Source organism: Mytilus galloprovincialis, chromosome 9, assembly GCF_965363235.1.
Source record: "Mytilus galloprovincialis chromosome 9, xbMytGall1.hap1.1, whole genome shotgun sequence".
NCBI classification, from domain to species: domain Eukaryota; kingdom Metazoa; phylum Mollusca; class Bivalvia; order Mytilida; family Mytilidae; genus Mytilus; species Mytilus galloprovincialis.
In genome coordinates, this window is record NC_134846.1 from 23,550,336 (window position 1) to 23,566,590 (window position 16,255).

At 30.9% G+C, this 16,255-nt stretch overlaps 1 protein-coding gene across 2 annotated transcripts; it reads right to left on the minus strand.

Annotated features, from left to right (window-relative positions):
- Positions 1-708: 708 nt before the first annotated feature.
- LOC143046712 (uncharacterized protein C8orf76 homolog) lies at positions 709-15,918 on the minus strand. 2 transcript variants are annotated; one of them, XM_076219812.1, is made up of 11 exons: positions 15,843-15,918; positions 14,222-14,327; positions 12,516-12,636; positions 11,349-11,461; positions 7,983-8,045; positions 6,675-6,696; positions 5,980-6,139; positions 4,980-5,052; positions 2,296-2,355; positions 1,115-1,201; positions 709-817 (listed from the first exon to the last, which is right to left on the minus strand). In XM_076219812.1, exons 2-11 carry the CDS (start codon positions 14,321-14,323, stop codon positions 743-745), a joined length of 876 nt encoding a protein of 291 aa, XP_076075927.1. In that variant the 5' UTR covers positions 14,324-14,327; positions 15,843-15,918; the 3' UTR covers positions 709-742. The 2 variants fall into 2 exon arrangements, with proteins under 2 accessions (XP_076075927.1, XP_076075926.1); XM_076219811.1 differs by lacking the exon at positions 6,675-6,696 and having other exon boundaries at positions 7,961-8,045; positions 15,843-15,917.
- Between the last annotated feature and the right edge of the window lie 337 nt (positions 15,919-16,255).

Consider the following 16,255-nt stretch of genomic DNA (forward strand, 5'->3'; position numbering starts at 1 on the left):
TGCAGGCTTTACAAAAAGGCAATATTGGAAAACAGTAAACATAAAGGAAAATCAACATTTCAATAAAATATCATGTAAAAAAAAAAGGACTGACTATTGGGATGAGGATTCTATCAGAGGCAATACCTTCACCTGTAGTGGTATCAACCCTGCACAACATTTCAGAAAATTAATCTGTCAATGTATAACAGCTAAAATTGTAGGCCAACTAAGCCTAAAACAAGAATGTGACCATAGAACATGGATGCCCCACTCACACTATCATTTTCTATGTTCAGTGGACCATGAAATTGGGGATCTTAACTAATAAAAAATTAGGAAGAGCATATCATACAGAACATGTTTACTAAGTTTCAAGTTGATTGGACTTCAATATAAAAAAGAAGATGTGGTATGATTGCCAATGAGACAACTATCCACAAATGACCAAAATGACACAAACATTAACAATTATAGGTCACCGTATGGCCTTCAAGAATGAGCAAAGCCCATACTGCATATAGTCAGCTATAAAAGGCCCCGATAAGACAATGTAAAACAATTCAACTTCATCAGAAACTACCTTGAACAAAAACTTTAATAACCTGAAATGGGACAGACAGATGAACAGACAGACAAATGTACAGACAAATAAACAGATAAAGAACACACAGACTAAAAATCCTTTTAAGCCCTCGGGTGGGACATAAAAACTAGTATGAAAATAATTTTTTTTTTCTCTTTATTTTGCATTTTAAACTTATTAAGTTAATCCTTCTTTCTGTATCCAAGAAAACCATCTTTGATCAAAACTAACATCCCCTTTCTGAATCATAACCTAAAATTAAGATAAAAAATATCACCATAGACGTTTTAATTGCATATTAAATGACATAACAAAAAGCTCAAACACATCAAACAAATGGAAAACAACTGTCATATTCCTATTTCCTTATGTAGGAAACGGTGGAATAAACCTGGTATTATAGCTAGCTTAACCTCTCACTTGCATAAAAATCATATTTTTTTTTATATATATCTGTCATTTTTTTTAATGTCAGGAGCGAAAAAAAATTCTTGTAAAATAGAAACCACTTTTTGAATAAATGTCCCTCGACTAAGAATAAGTACCTACCGGTTGATCTTTATCCCCTGTTTGACTTTCATCTCTGTCATCCTCTTCCTCCTCCTCCTGATTTTGACATAAATCTTCTTTCAAGTACTGAAAAAAAACCATTATAAATTTTAAATACTGTAAATGTGTCACACAAATTTTGTTTGTCCATCTGATGAGTTCATCCTTTATCAACTGATCTTTATAGTTTGTTCTTATGTTGTACTGTTATTCCACTGTCTCAGGTTAGGGAAGGGTTGGGATCCTATTAACATGTTCAACCACACCACATTATGTATGTATGTGCCTGTCCCAGGTCAGGAGCCTGTAATTCAGTGGTTGTCCTTTTGTATTACATATTTGTTTTTTGTTCATTTTTTTATTTAAATAAGGCCATTAGTTTTCTTGTTTGAATTACTGTACATTGTCATTTCAAGCCTTTTATAGCTGACTATGCGGTATGGGCATTGCTCATTGTCAAAAGCCGTAGGGTGACCTATAGTTGTTAATTTCTGTGTCATTTTGGTCTGTTATGGAGAGTTGTCTCATTGGCAATCGTACCACATCTTCTTTTTTATGTTTGCAGTATTTCTTCAGGACAATTTGACACACATACGATTTGTATAAGACCTATAGTTGTAAATTTTTATATCATTTTGTCTCTGGTGATGAGTTGTCTCAATGGCAATTTTACAACATATTCTTATCTTATATAAAGGATGGCTGCAGCCCTTAAGCTGACATAAAGGACCACCTGGATTTTCTACTAGCAAACATAAATATGATACAGCATAAATGTATGTGTTGATACTTTATTTATTTCAATCACTATTTTTCTGAAAGTAAATATAAACACTTATCAATTTGGCTTGGAAAATCTTTCAACCGTCAGACATGTGTACCAGTATCTTTTTACCATTTTTTTGTTAATGACAGGACAGACCAGAATATCTTAAATGTATGCAATGTTTGTATCATTTCAACCTTTCTTATAGATATTTCACAAAAACTAATAAGGGTTGGTTTACTTGCAATCAGTAAAATAACTGTGAAATCAGACAGACCACAAAAAGGAAGTTTGCATAATTAGTTATCTCCCATTTTCAAGTTTTAATTTTCAAAATTTTAAAATTTGACAAAACAAAACCTGTTTTTTTTTAAGACAGACACAGAATAAGAATGTTTTGGTTGCTATAATTTACCTTAGAAGCTGTGGATATAATATGTTCAGGTACATCAAATTCAGCTTGCTGCCTTTCTGTCTAAAAGTAAGCAATCAAATTAAAATATAAATTAAAAATCTTCAAGTTATTATGGGAAAGTACCTCTGTTTCTTTAATAATATAAGGTTGAAATGTTCTGATGGAGAGTATTTAATACCACACCATGAAATACATATGTACATGCAAAATGATTGCTTCAAATAAATTAAAAAATTCTTTCTTCATAAATGCTTTATATCCCATTCCATTCATAACATCATAGTGCAATTAAAAAAAATATTTAGAAGCTTATTTCTATTTTGTTTGTTTTTTATGCCCCACCATTATGTTTTCTGGTCTGTGCCTCCGTTCTTCCGTTCATATGTTCGTCCGTTCGTTCGTCCGTTCGTTCGTCCCGATTCAGGTTAAAGTTTTTGGTCGAGGTAGTTTTTGATGAAGTTGAAGTCCAATCAATTTGAAACTTAGTACACATGTTCCCTATGATATGATCTTTCTAATTTTAATGTCAAATTAAAGTATTGACCCCAATTTCATGGTCCACTGAACAAAGAAGAAGATAGTGTGAAGCTCAGGTTAAAGTTTTTGGTCAAGGTAGTTTTTGATGAAGTTGAAGTCCAATCAACTTGAAACTTAGTACACATGTTAACTATGATATGATCTTTCTAATTTTAATGCCAAATTAAAGTATTGACCCCAATTTCACGGTCCAGTGAACATGTAAAATGATAGTGCGAGTGGGGCATCCATGTACTATGGACACATTCTTGTTTTTTATATATATATAGATATTTGTTGTTCAGTGATCAAATCTGAGTCAATTTCATCTATTACAAAGTAAAAAAAATCTCTGATAAAGGAAAAGTACATCTCACTTCCTAAATCTTTGAAGGAATATTAATGATTACAGTGATCGGGAAGGACGTGCACCCTGCGCCTATAGCGCATATTGATAAGAAATGACGCATACAGTGACAAATGTAATCGCCCGCGTGGTGCATGATATTTTTCACTTCGTTTCGAAACGTTTAGATATCGTCAAATGGATTTCCGATCGTGTTCCGTGCCGCCATGTGTGTGTACACAACTGTGAAATGTTCATTATATCTATATATTTTTGGGACGTCTCGGGTGTTTTCCTTTGATAATAGAACCATGCAGTTTAGCGTCTCGGGTGTTTTCTTATGGTAATAATAGAACCATGCGGTCTAACTGATAACCCAAAAAACGTAATTTACCATCATTCATGATATAATTTTTTATAAACAACTGTAAATTTGTGAAATTTGGCTAGTACAGACGAGATTTTAAAACTCTTATAATAATCTCATTTAGTTTAGTTTGCTATTATTTTGATTGAAAAACCCCAAAGCCTTTTTATGAATATAGTTTTTGTCTCCATAAAAGATGCTTAACTGTCCTTGTCATTTTTGGTCTTTGGCTCGTTTTGACATTTTGTAAACATGACTTCAGCGAATTGTTGTTTTGTTCTATGAATTAATAGTACTCTCTACTGTTATTCCTGTCACTGTGATGAAGTTATAATAATAAAGAAGTGCAAAGGAAATCCCCGAAATGTCCTCTAATACGGATCGTCTGGAATAAGTATGGTATCGACGAAGACCCAAATTTAATGTACAAAAAAAAACATGAACATGAACAAGGCAACAGTACCAGTTTAAACATTGTAAATAAAGGTTAACTTAAATAGTGTTCGGTTTGGAAGAAGTTATTGTATATTCATTGAAATTGAAATTACAAAATCACAGAACAATATCCATGATATTATTTAAAATCATAAACATGATATTAAAGGTAAGTACCAACACCTCTTTGCCAAAATATACGGATACTTTTTTTTTTTTTTCTTTTTTTTTTACAGAACTCAATTCAAATGGCCCACTCATTCGACAACATGGCCCATTATTTTTTTAAAATGGCCCATTGAATTTATTTTTGAGGGGCCCTGGGCCCATAGTGAAAAAAACCTTCCAGATCACTGTGATTATATATAGTGTATAAACTATTTTTACATTTTTGTTCTGTTTTTATGTCATTTAGAGCATATCATATACATGTAGCTGATTGTTGGAAACTTTATGTTCATCTCTATAATATGTCATTTATGGGGTGTAGGGGTAAATGAGGTAAATTTATGGGATGTAGGCGTAAATGGGGTAAATTGTATTGTTTGGATGATATCTCATTGTTCTAAACATAAAATATTCCTTAAGGGTGTACATAGGTGAGGTAAGGTAAAAAAATGTGAAATTAAGAAATTAAAATTGATACTATAAGCTGGTAGAGCATCAATTAAGGATAAAGATAAGCTAAAAATATTGACATGTCATGGACCTCCTTTTTGAGATATTTAAGATTTAAAATATGGCGGGAAAAGGCTGACTCGGACTTTTACCCTATATTTGCATTGGTATTATTTGGGAGTCAAAACAAAATAAAGAAAATCAAGAATCTTCTAAAATTTTGGTAAATGAGCTTTCATGAGCTATTAAGTCTTATATGAAAAAATAAATGGGTGTTATAGGGCAAAATATTTTACATTGTATTGTATGGAAAAACACCAAGGATTCCGAACATTTGACACAAATTTCAAAACCTCACCTAAGTACATCCTTAAGTATATTTAAAAAAAACAATATAGCTACCTCATTCAGTATCTTCATCAGATTTCCTTTGAAAAATGAACTAGAATTTCTTAATATATTAATCAGTAGCAACCTGAAACATAATAACTAAAATAAACTCAACTACTACTGACAGAAAATATCAAAGTAAATATATGCATTAAAATACTGTCTGATAACATTTTTGAATGGTTTTAAACTTGTCATTTTTGGGGCCCTCATATAGATTGTTGTTTGGTGTGAGCCAAAGCTCCATGTTGAAGACCGTACTTTGACCTATAATGGTTTACGTTTACAAATTGTGACTTGGATGGAGAGATGTCTCAATGGACACTCACATCTTCTTATATTCTTGAATAATTTTTTCATAGCTTGCTACAAACTGTGTGTTTTTGAATAATGTACATCTGTTCTGCATATTTTAAATTTTCTTTTAATTACTTTTCAATTTAAACTTAGGCATGTTAATTATTTTATTCATGAAATGCACTCAAAAAAACTTAAAAAACACACTGTTAACTTAAACTCAATAAGGATGGCTATTGACAACAAAAATCGTAACTGATTTATTTTTTAAATGCAAAATGTGATGCTATCCAAATTTTCTAGGGAGAACACTGTAATTTTACTAAAAGCCCTCAATAACAGACTTTACTTGTCATGCTTGTGGAAGTTAATTGATATTCATCTTATTTATTTTTCCTGTTTAGACACATAATGAAATAATTAGGGATGGCATCGGAAACTTGAGTACTCCCTTGGGAGGTCGAGTACTTGAGTATAATTTTAGTACTCAGATACTCCACTACTTTAGTTCCCTTTGAAATATACATAACAATTATCCAGTTTGACCTAGAACACTGATTTAGGATTTACATTGTACTAGAAATATCTTAAAATATCCTGATGAGGTAATTAATGCACAGCTTTAAAATGAGATTTTGACTATAGATGTAATTTGTTTAAAGTAATCACAGTAAAAATGAAAATCAAATTTTTTAACAGTCAGAAATATGTATACCTGGTTCTGATAACACAAGACAATCTTTTCATCCTAAGATATTCTAAGCTGCTGTGATTATTTTGTTCAATCCTAGTTTGGTAGCAGTGACCTAATTTTATCCATAAACTGTAGGTAAATGGATGCATTGTCAGCAAGAGCTTCAAACTTTCTTCTAATCCTGAAAAAAGATTAATACTTACATGTTGACAAATATACAAAATAGTAACCGTGGTTCAAGTTATAATGAAGGATTGATTAAATTTTTCGTTTCATTCCGGGAATAGTTTTTGCCTAAATTAAACAACTGACCTATTATATAATATTAAAGAATTGAAACTTTTCTACATTTAACACATATAAATTTTAAAAAAGTCATGTGAAACCAGTGACTGGTGAAAAATAACATTTATCCAATTTTTGAACCAATGCTAGATATATCATAAACTAAGTATTCTGTGCACAAATTTATAATTTTTTAAAATATCCTTATCGCTTGATCGTCAATGTTTTTTTCTCTGTCTTTGATGATGTAAAAATATGGCAAATAATTATTTGTAGTGTTTTGCAGCCGTAGTTTTATCAATTGTCACAATCAACAAAGAAGCATGGATATTTAGCATGTGTTTAACACGTAAAATAAGATAATAGTTTATTTCATTGACAGATCCATGCGTATTATTGCGACCAACAGATTAAAACTGTATGACATGTACCTTCAGTATCTTTCATCTCTACCTGTATTTGACTTAATGTATGACATACCTTCAGTATCTGTCATCTCTACCTGTATTTGACTTAATGTATGACATACCTTCAGTATCTTTCATCTCTACCTGTATTTGACTTAATGTATGGCATACCTTCAGTATCTGTCATCTCTACCTGTATTTGACTTAATGTATGACATACCTTCAGTATCTGTCATCTCTACCTGTATTTGACTTAATGTATGGCATACCTTCAGTATCTTTCATCTCTACCTGTATTTGACTTAATGTATGACATGTACCTTCAGTATCTGTCATCTCTACCTGTATTTGACTTAATGTATGACATCTACCTTCAGTATCTGTCATCTCTACCTGTATTTGACTTAATGTATGACATACCTTCAGTATCTTTCATCTCTACCTGTATTTGACTTAATGTATGGCATACCTTCAGTATCTGTCATCTCTACCTGTATTTGACTTAATGTATGACATACCTTCAGTATCTGTCATCTCTACCTGTATTTGACTTAATGTATGGCATACCTTCAGTATCTGTCATCTCTACCTGTATTTGACTTAATGTATGGCATACCTTCAGTATCTTTCATCTCTACCTGTATTTGACTTAATGTATGACATGTACCTTCAGTATCTGTCATCTCTACCTGTATTTGACTTAATGTATGACATACCTTCAGTATCTTTCATCTCTACCTGTATTTGACTTAATGTATGACATACCTTCAGTATCTTTCATCTCTACCTGTATTTGACTTAATGTATGACATGTACCTTCAGTATCTGTCATCTCTACCTGTATTTGACTTAATGTATGACATACCTTCAGTATCTTTCATCTCTACCTGTATTTGACTTAATGTATGGCATACCTTCAGTATCTGTCATCTCTACCTGTATTTGACTTAATGTATGACATACCTTCAGTATCTTTCATCTCTACCTGTATTTGACTTAATGTATGACATGTACCTTCAGTATCTGTCATCTCTACCTGTATTTGACTTAATGTATGACATACCTTCAGTATCTTTCATCTCTACCTGTATTTGACTTAATGTATGGCATACCTTCAGTATCTTTCATCTCTACCTGTATTTGACTTAATGTATGACATACCTTCAGTATCTGTCATCTCTACCTGTATTTGACTTAATGTATGACATGTACCTTCAGTATCTGTCATCTCTACCTGTATTTGACTTAATGTATGACATACCTTCAGTATCTTTCATCTCTACCTGTATTTGACTTAATGTATGGCATACCTTCAGTATCTGTCATCTCTACCTGTATTTGACTTAATAGTAAATTGGTTTGCATGATTTGGTCAGGAGATTTTGCATCAGACACCTGAAACATAAAGATTATAATTAATATCCACATCTCATTTTACTTTAAAGTTTATTTATCTCATTTCTAAAATGACTTGGCTTATCTCATCTTATAACTTGACTTATCTCATCTTATGAATTCATTTATCTCATTTAATGATTTGATGTGTCTCCTCTATAACTTGTTATGTCTCATTTAATGTCTTGTTGTCTCATCATGTTACATGTATAACTAGATTTATTTCATTTGATGACTTGATTTATTTCATTTAATGACTTGATATGTCTTATCTAATGACTTGATATGTCTCATCTAATGACTTGATATGTCTCATCTAATGACTTGATTTATTTCATTTAATGACTTGATATGTCTCATCTAATGACTTGATATGTCTCATCTAATGACTTGATATGTCTTATCTTATGACTTGATTTATTTCATTTAATGACTTGATATGTCTCATCTAATGACTTGATATGTCTCATCTAATGACTTGATATGTCTCATCTAATGACTTGATATGTCTTATCTTATGACTTGATTTATTTCATTTAATGGCTTGATATGTCTTATCTAATGACTTGATATGTCTCATCTAATGACTTGATTTATTTCATCTAATGACTTGATATGTCTCATCTAATGACTTGATATGTCTTATCTAATGACTTGATATGTCTAATCTAATGACTTGATATGTCTCATCTAATGACTTGATTTATTTCATTTAATGACTTGATATGTCTCATCTAATGACTTGATATGTCTCATCTAATGACTTGATATGTCTTATCTTATGACTTGATTTAGTTCATTTAATGACTTGATATGTCTTATCTAATGACTTGATATGTCTCATCTAATGACTTGATTTATTTCATCTAATGACTTGATATGTCTCATCTAATGACTTGATATGTCTTATCTTATGACTTGATTTATTTCATTTAATGACTTGATATGTCTTATCTAATGACTTGATATGTCTCATCTAATGACTTGATATGTCTTATCTTATGACTTGATTTATTTCATTTAATGACTTGATATGTCTTATCTAATGACTTGATATGTCTCATCTAATGACTTGATATGTCTCATCTAATGACTTGATATGTCTCATCTAATGACTTGATATGTCTCATCTAATGACTTGATTTATTTCATTTAATGACTTGATATGTCTTATCTTATGACTTGATTCATCTCATCTAATGACTTGATATGTCTTATCTAATGACTTGATATGTCTCATCTAATGACTTGATATGTCTTATCTTATGACTTGATTTATTTCATTTAATGACTTGATATGTCTAATCTAATGACTTGATATGTCTCATCTAATGACTTGATTTATTTCATTTAATGACTTGATATGTCTCATCTAATGACTTGATATGTCTCATCTAATGACTTGATATGTCTTATCTTATGACTTGATTTAGTTCATTTAATGACTTGATATGTCTTATCTAATGACTTGATATGTCTCATCTAATGACTTGATTTATTTCATCTAATGACTTGATATGTCTCATCTAATGACTTGATATGTCTTATCTTATGACTTGATTTATTTCATTTAATGACTTGATATGTCTTATCTAATGACTTGATATGTCTCATCTAATGACTTGATATGTCTTATCTTATGACTTGATTTATTTCATTTAATGACTTGATATGTCTTATCTAATGACTTGATATGTCTCATCTAATGACTTGATATGTCTCATCTAATGACTTGATATGTCTCATCTAATGACTTGATATGTCTCATCTAATGACTTGATTTATTTCATTTAATGACTTGATATGTCTCATCTAATGACTTGATTCATCTCATTCAATAACTTTCATTGTTTAATGATTCAATATTGAAATCAAAAATCATAAATTGGAATTCCTTAATCATCAAAAATAAATGAAATGAGTAATAACCCATTCTTTGAAAACAAATTGTATGGTCATCGATAGACCATAAACATATAAGACAGTGTGGACAAGACCATTTCCTGCTCATTTGTGACCATTTGACAATAATCCAAATAATAAATGTAAACAGCAATTTCTTAATTCAAAATAGGACATGTTTGCAACAAATCTTTTTTTCACTATTTTTAAACAAGTGAAACTCATAAAATGACATTGCTTTAGAAAATAAGATAGTGTACAGGCCTCTACAATAACTTTTTTTTCAACTTGTTCTGTAGGACAAGTACATACCAAAATGTACTTATCCGAATGAAATTGTTACTTGTCCAAAAAAGTTTTATTAAAAATAACCTTTTTATATTTTTAGTTGATTAAAGGAACAAAACAAATTTAAACAATAGACAGGATTTGATATATTTCTTTTGATTTGAAATACTTTTCAAAAATATGAGTCAAGTTCAACTGAATCTAGTCATGTCACAGGACTTAGGTTCTAGTTTTTTATCAATGCCAGTCTCATCAGACTCTAAACATGAGGCACCATCTGATAGGCCTGTACACTCAATGGATTTGTATAATCCTGTTTTTTTTTTAAGTTGAAAAAAGTTTATTGAAATGCAATCAATAAAAAGAAGAAGATAAGGTTTGATTGCCAATGAGACAACTCTCTGCAAGAGACCAAATGACACAGAAATTATCAACTATAGGTCACCATATTGTCAGTATTGTTTTTTTCTACTTATGATCAAATATGATTTTGTGAACTTAATGGTAAATAAAAAAATAAAAATTTTGTGAAAAAATTACCAGTATGTTATTTGTTATAAGGAACAGAATAAGGTAGCAAAATGAGGAACTGATTTGTCATGGTCCATAAATGACTCCTGCCTTGCCAAACTGTCTATCAATCATGTCTACTAAATATGTCTCCTACGGTGCCAAACTATCTATTAAACTTGGAGCTAAACCTGTAGAGGTGACGAATTGTCCTGTAAAGTTACCTTATCTGCAAAGCGCAACATTGAATCGGATCAGTAAGACTGGTTTTCAAGTAGTATACCTTTTACCTGTTAAAAAGTACCTGACAAAGAACCAGTTAAAAATTATCGATTGTAAGTAAACATGTTGAAGAAAAAGGTTTTGCATTTGAATAAACAGAATGCAGAAACATGTCAAACTAACTGAATATTTGTTTTCTTGTATTTTTGTTTATAATTACTTTGTTCATCAAAGTTTGAATAAATTTATTTTCTGCTGAATAATTGTACTTGTTCAGACGGACAAGCTTGATACAGCTTTTACTTGTCCAACCTTTTTTCCCTCTGGTACCGGACAATCGGACAAGCGTTATTGTCGAGGCCTGGTGTACAATAATCTTACCAATTGTTGAGCTATATCCAAAGCTTCAGCATATTTCTCTGTATGAAGATAACACCTCGCCAAACACTCAAAAATGTCTTGTCTTAATGTTTTACTATTTAATGGTAAGCTATCTGAAAAAAATAATCTGATAGTAAATAATTCCTGTAATATAATGATTTGACCTAGACGAAATTACCAATACTTAAATGTAGCAACTTTCAGCATGTGATGGCTATTACCAGTATATCAGTTCATAGCGACTAGATCTTTTTCCAAAATTTTACAGAAAAATATAATATTGATATTTTATGCTCGTATATTCTGTAAACCAGTATGTATTATTATTATTATTGATAATATGAATACTGTTTCATAGCTTTTAAAATTGTTGTTTAATATTTGATACCATAACCAGAAACAACAGTTGGGTTTGTGTTTTCAAATATAAATATAGCCAGATTGGGAAAGATCTTGTATATAAAAATCGTTTTACACAAAAAACTCATTTGTAAATAGCCAATGATAATAAGTTTTTTTTCTTTCTCATCATAATTCTATAGGATTATTTTAATCATTTGCATGTCTTTATCACAGACAAAAATTAAATGACCCATCCCAGGGGGTTCCAACCATTGGAACACCCACCCTGAAAACACCACTGCATCCAAACAGCAAAGACAGTTGAGTAATAAGTTAACGATAGCATTTATTATCAACAATTGAATCAATCCTATTTCGTAGGTTGTACAAACAAGTTCGTCCATTAGGGTCTCCAAAGGGGTGTGAGCGGCTTAAAAGTGAGAAATTAATATCAAAGATCCCAATAATTTTAGTGAATGCATGGTCTTTCACAACTGGATATGTTTAGTTTGTCAGTTATTTTGAACATTATTTTGTCAGTTATTTTGAACATCTACATTTCTCAAAAATATTTTTTTAAGAAATTTAATCTTGAACTTTACCAACCTTAATAAAAAGTACATATGGAATGTATGAAAACTAAGATATTAAAATAATGCAGTATATTTTACTTCCAATTTGAGAAAAAAATAATTATCCTAGGAATCATAATTAAAAGTTGATATTTTAAACAGCTTAATCATCCTGATCATGTAATATTTCGTAACATTTCAGACTAGAATTCCTTAAAATTACTGAATCCAATTGAATAAAAATTCAATGTACCTAGTCCTTTTTTGTATGAGTCTATTGCCTCTGTGTACTGTTTCTGGTAATACAAGTTATCTCCCCTGAATTTGTAAACATTCCCAGCATTATCTGGTTCTGGTGTTTCTGTTTTGTACCACTAAAAATATGAAACAGGGTCATATTAGGTAAATAAGAGTATTTTTTTATATTGATAAATAATTCATCTACTGAACAGTAAATACAAGTAAACTGAATGTGTTGTATGTGTAATACATTCAGTCAAAATAAAGCTTTATTAGTCGTCCTCTGATCTGTATCACCAGTTGCGGATCCAGAACTTTTCTTAAGGAGGGCCCGCTGACTGACCTAAGGGGGGGTCTGCTCCAGTCATGCTTCAATGATTCCCTATATAATCAACCACGAAAGGGGGGCCCGGGCCCCCCAGGGCCCCCCTGGATCCGCCTATGATCACTCTGCACAGCTCTTAATAAAATTACATATCACAGCTTGTCCAGCTTTATGATCTCATATACGTTGACTAAGACATATCACAGACATCCTATATATCAACCTGAACTTATCACATCATCTTCTGGGTGGCTGGTAAAACAAATAAAACACTTGTATCATACAGAATATGCCAATACAACCAAATAAATCGATTATCTGATTGTCTGCAAATTGTAAAATATAATTGTTCAATATGAAGCCTTTTTTATATCGTTAGCTGCTCTCACTCTAAAAAAGCTTCATATTGTGACTCACAGATGAAATTGTATGTTATCATATAGTTAGACTAAATAACATATGATTATGCCTGTTTGATAATAGCATTATAATGAGGTTAATTTCATATTTTTCGAATCGGTGCTTAGCGGGCTGATATGAAATGTTTATCACATGCTTCAATTGTTATCACATGCCTTTCCTGGTTCCATAACGTTATCACATGGCATTCCGGTGATACTCGGCATATCCCGGAAAATGCACCTCAATGCTACATTTTCAGTGAAAAACATTACAAAGTACTTCAAAACAATTATTTGGATACCAATAAGTATATTATGTAAAATAATAATAAAAAAAAAGAAAAGAAAAATTAATAGATAAATGCATTTTTTAAAAGTTTCAAACATAATTTAGAAAGTTACTTTGAAAAAGTTGACTTTTCCAAACAGTGTTCATTATGTATATTATTGATTTTTTTTGTCGATTCGTCCATATTAAAATGTTTTTCTTCTCTGTTGAGGTATATGGAAAGATTTCATATCGAATGTACTATAAAATTTGGGGTCCGACGTCCGTGAACTTTTCAATCTTTGAACTTGTTTTTGGAAACCATGTAAAAGGATCAATACATGAATCTGTTATTTTTTCTCCATTGTTGAAGCATATGATAAAAACATGTGGCTCTTGGGCTGATATTGAACCTAGGGCTGATAATACGTGCGATATGAAAAATGCCATGTTATAATCTGATAATATCAATATGCGAATTTAAACAACTTGATAATCGTGTTGTGTCAGCATTCCCTGATGAAATGATCATGATTATAATAATATCAGTCATGATTGCAAAGGTTTTATCAAACCCTTAATCTGTATTACATCATGTCATGTGAAAAACTTACAAAATGACAGAAACTCCATCCAAATATCTATTTCAATTGATTGTGATGCAATATTAACTCTTTTGATTCAAGATACAGGTTTAGACCAATAAACATGATATAAGAACTTACAAATTCATTACAAACTTTTGCATTGTAGGATTTCTTCTTATCATTTTCATTCTCTTTCTTTGATTTAAAATCTTCATCATCAAATTCTAAACCAAGATCCATTATAAACTGTAACAGAATGCAAATGAAAAATAACAGACTATTCAAATATATGTAAATTTAATATTTATAATGCGTACCCACATGCGGGTACGAATAGTCAAATTGGCGTTCTAGGCTGCGCGTACCCACAACCGGTTTTCGATTAAAATGCCGTCGGATCGGGAATGAAACGTGAAATATATACGGAATTGTTGCAATTAGTGAATAAATTGATTAAAACTACTCAGAATTTTTATAAATATACACATATATAAAGGTAAGTAAACATTTTTTTCTCAGTTAGTAAATATTCATATTTTTAATCTAATTTGCCGCGTTTCATTTAAGTTTTTTTTTAATGTTGATTATTTCTAGTTTTCGTATTGTAAATCTTTCATGATATTAAGAATATGTCTTATTTCAGTACTTTCCAAATGGAATGTCCTTTCCACATTAAACTTGGCGTAACTAAAGATGGACAAAACCTGATTGTGACAATCATATTCCAAATCTCAATTATTTACATTAATCTTTTATAATTGGTTTAAATTGATATTATTACTTGCTTCTTTAATTTTTATAAACTCAAGCTTTAGTAGTTTTATATATTTTAAAATTTCAGTTTCTGTTTTACTAAAAGATTATTTTAAAATATCATATGGGTATATTTTTAAATCATTTGTTTGTAAATTATTAAAATGTTATTCTTTAAATTTTCATTTAAATTTTATAATAGTATTAATTTCTATCATGTTTTTCTTTTACAGGGACTGTACAGTTTCATTTTCCATCATTGTGCATTTAATTTTGCAATGTTTATTATTTATCATTATTTAATAAATACAATTTGAAAATATTATTTTTCATACTCTTCACTCGTTCTACATTGTACACGAAATTCCCATATTATCAATAATTTCCGTATATATTTCACGTTTCATTCCCGATCCGATGGCATTTTAATAGAAAACCGGATGTGGGTACGCGCAGCCAAGACCGGCAATTTGACTGTTCGCACCCGCATGCGGGTACGCGCAGACACTGCCTTAAAAGAAAGTGTACATTTTATCGTCATACATGTACACCAAAAATTACTGTTAACGTTGGCAAGAATTTTTACCAATTATTCGTCATGAAGGTACCCCCTTTACAACCCTCATTTATGCTTCTATTATGTATGGATGTTTGACCTTCCCATGGTTAGAAACAAGCACACCTGTGTGTTATCAAGAAATGACTATACTTGATGTTCAAGTTAAAAAAAAACATGTATCCCCAAACAATTCAACTATTTTTGAAGGACAGAACACTGTTCAATTGTACATAGACAATAACAGGCAAAGTCCCTACATGTATGTGTATAGTTCATTATTATTTTTTCAGTCTATTTTTAAGATGGAATAGAATAACAAAAATGAAATAGCAGATCGTGATTTTAGTGTATGTTATGATTGTAATGTGAACATGTCGGTCTAGCAGGGTTCATTTGATTTTTTTAAAATTTATTGTGCTTTTAAAAAAGTGTGAAGTATCTTCTTACAAAAACCTTAATCTTTTACGAAAAGAATTCTGTTGTGACAGCACAAACTTTGTCCGGGGAATGAAACGAAGCTATTTGTATCTTTTGATGCGAAATACACAAAACAAAAACGGGTATTAAAATACTAGTTCCGGAACATAAAGTTCATCCTGTATCGACCTGTATACCATGATCCATCTATTCTGATATCTTCTTGAGGTATAATAAATAGTTGGAGTTCTTGCGATCTTAAGACCACGATATGGACCACGCTCTGATTGGCTAATTTATTCTTTTCTTTATAAGTTATTCTCACAGGCACTTGTTTCTGTCAATGTGGGGTTTACTATCCATACAGTAAACCCAACATTGACAGAAACAGTGTATTTTTGTACTGGTATGGATAGTAAACCCCACATTGACAGAAACAGTGT

Coding starts and splice junctions, on each gene's coding strand:
- LOC143046712 (XM_076219812.1), bottom strand. CDS start 14,323: ATGGATCTTGGTTTAGAATTTGATGATGAAGATTTTAAATCAAAGAAA. Junction 8,046..11,348: donor TGGATATAGCTCAACAATTG/GTAAGATTATTG, acceptor TTTATGTTTCAG/GTGTCTGATGCAAAATCTCC. Junction 1,202..2,295: donor TTATATCCACAGCTTCTAAG/GTAAATTATAGC, acceptor GTTTTTTTTCAG/TACTTGAAAGAAGATTTATG.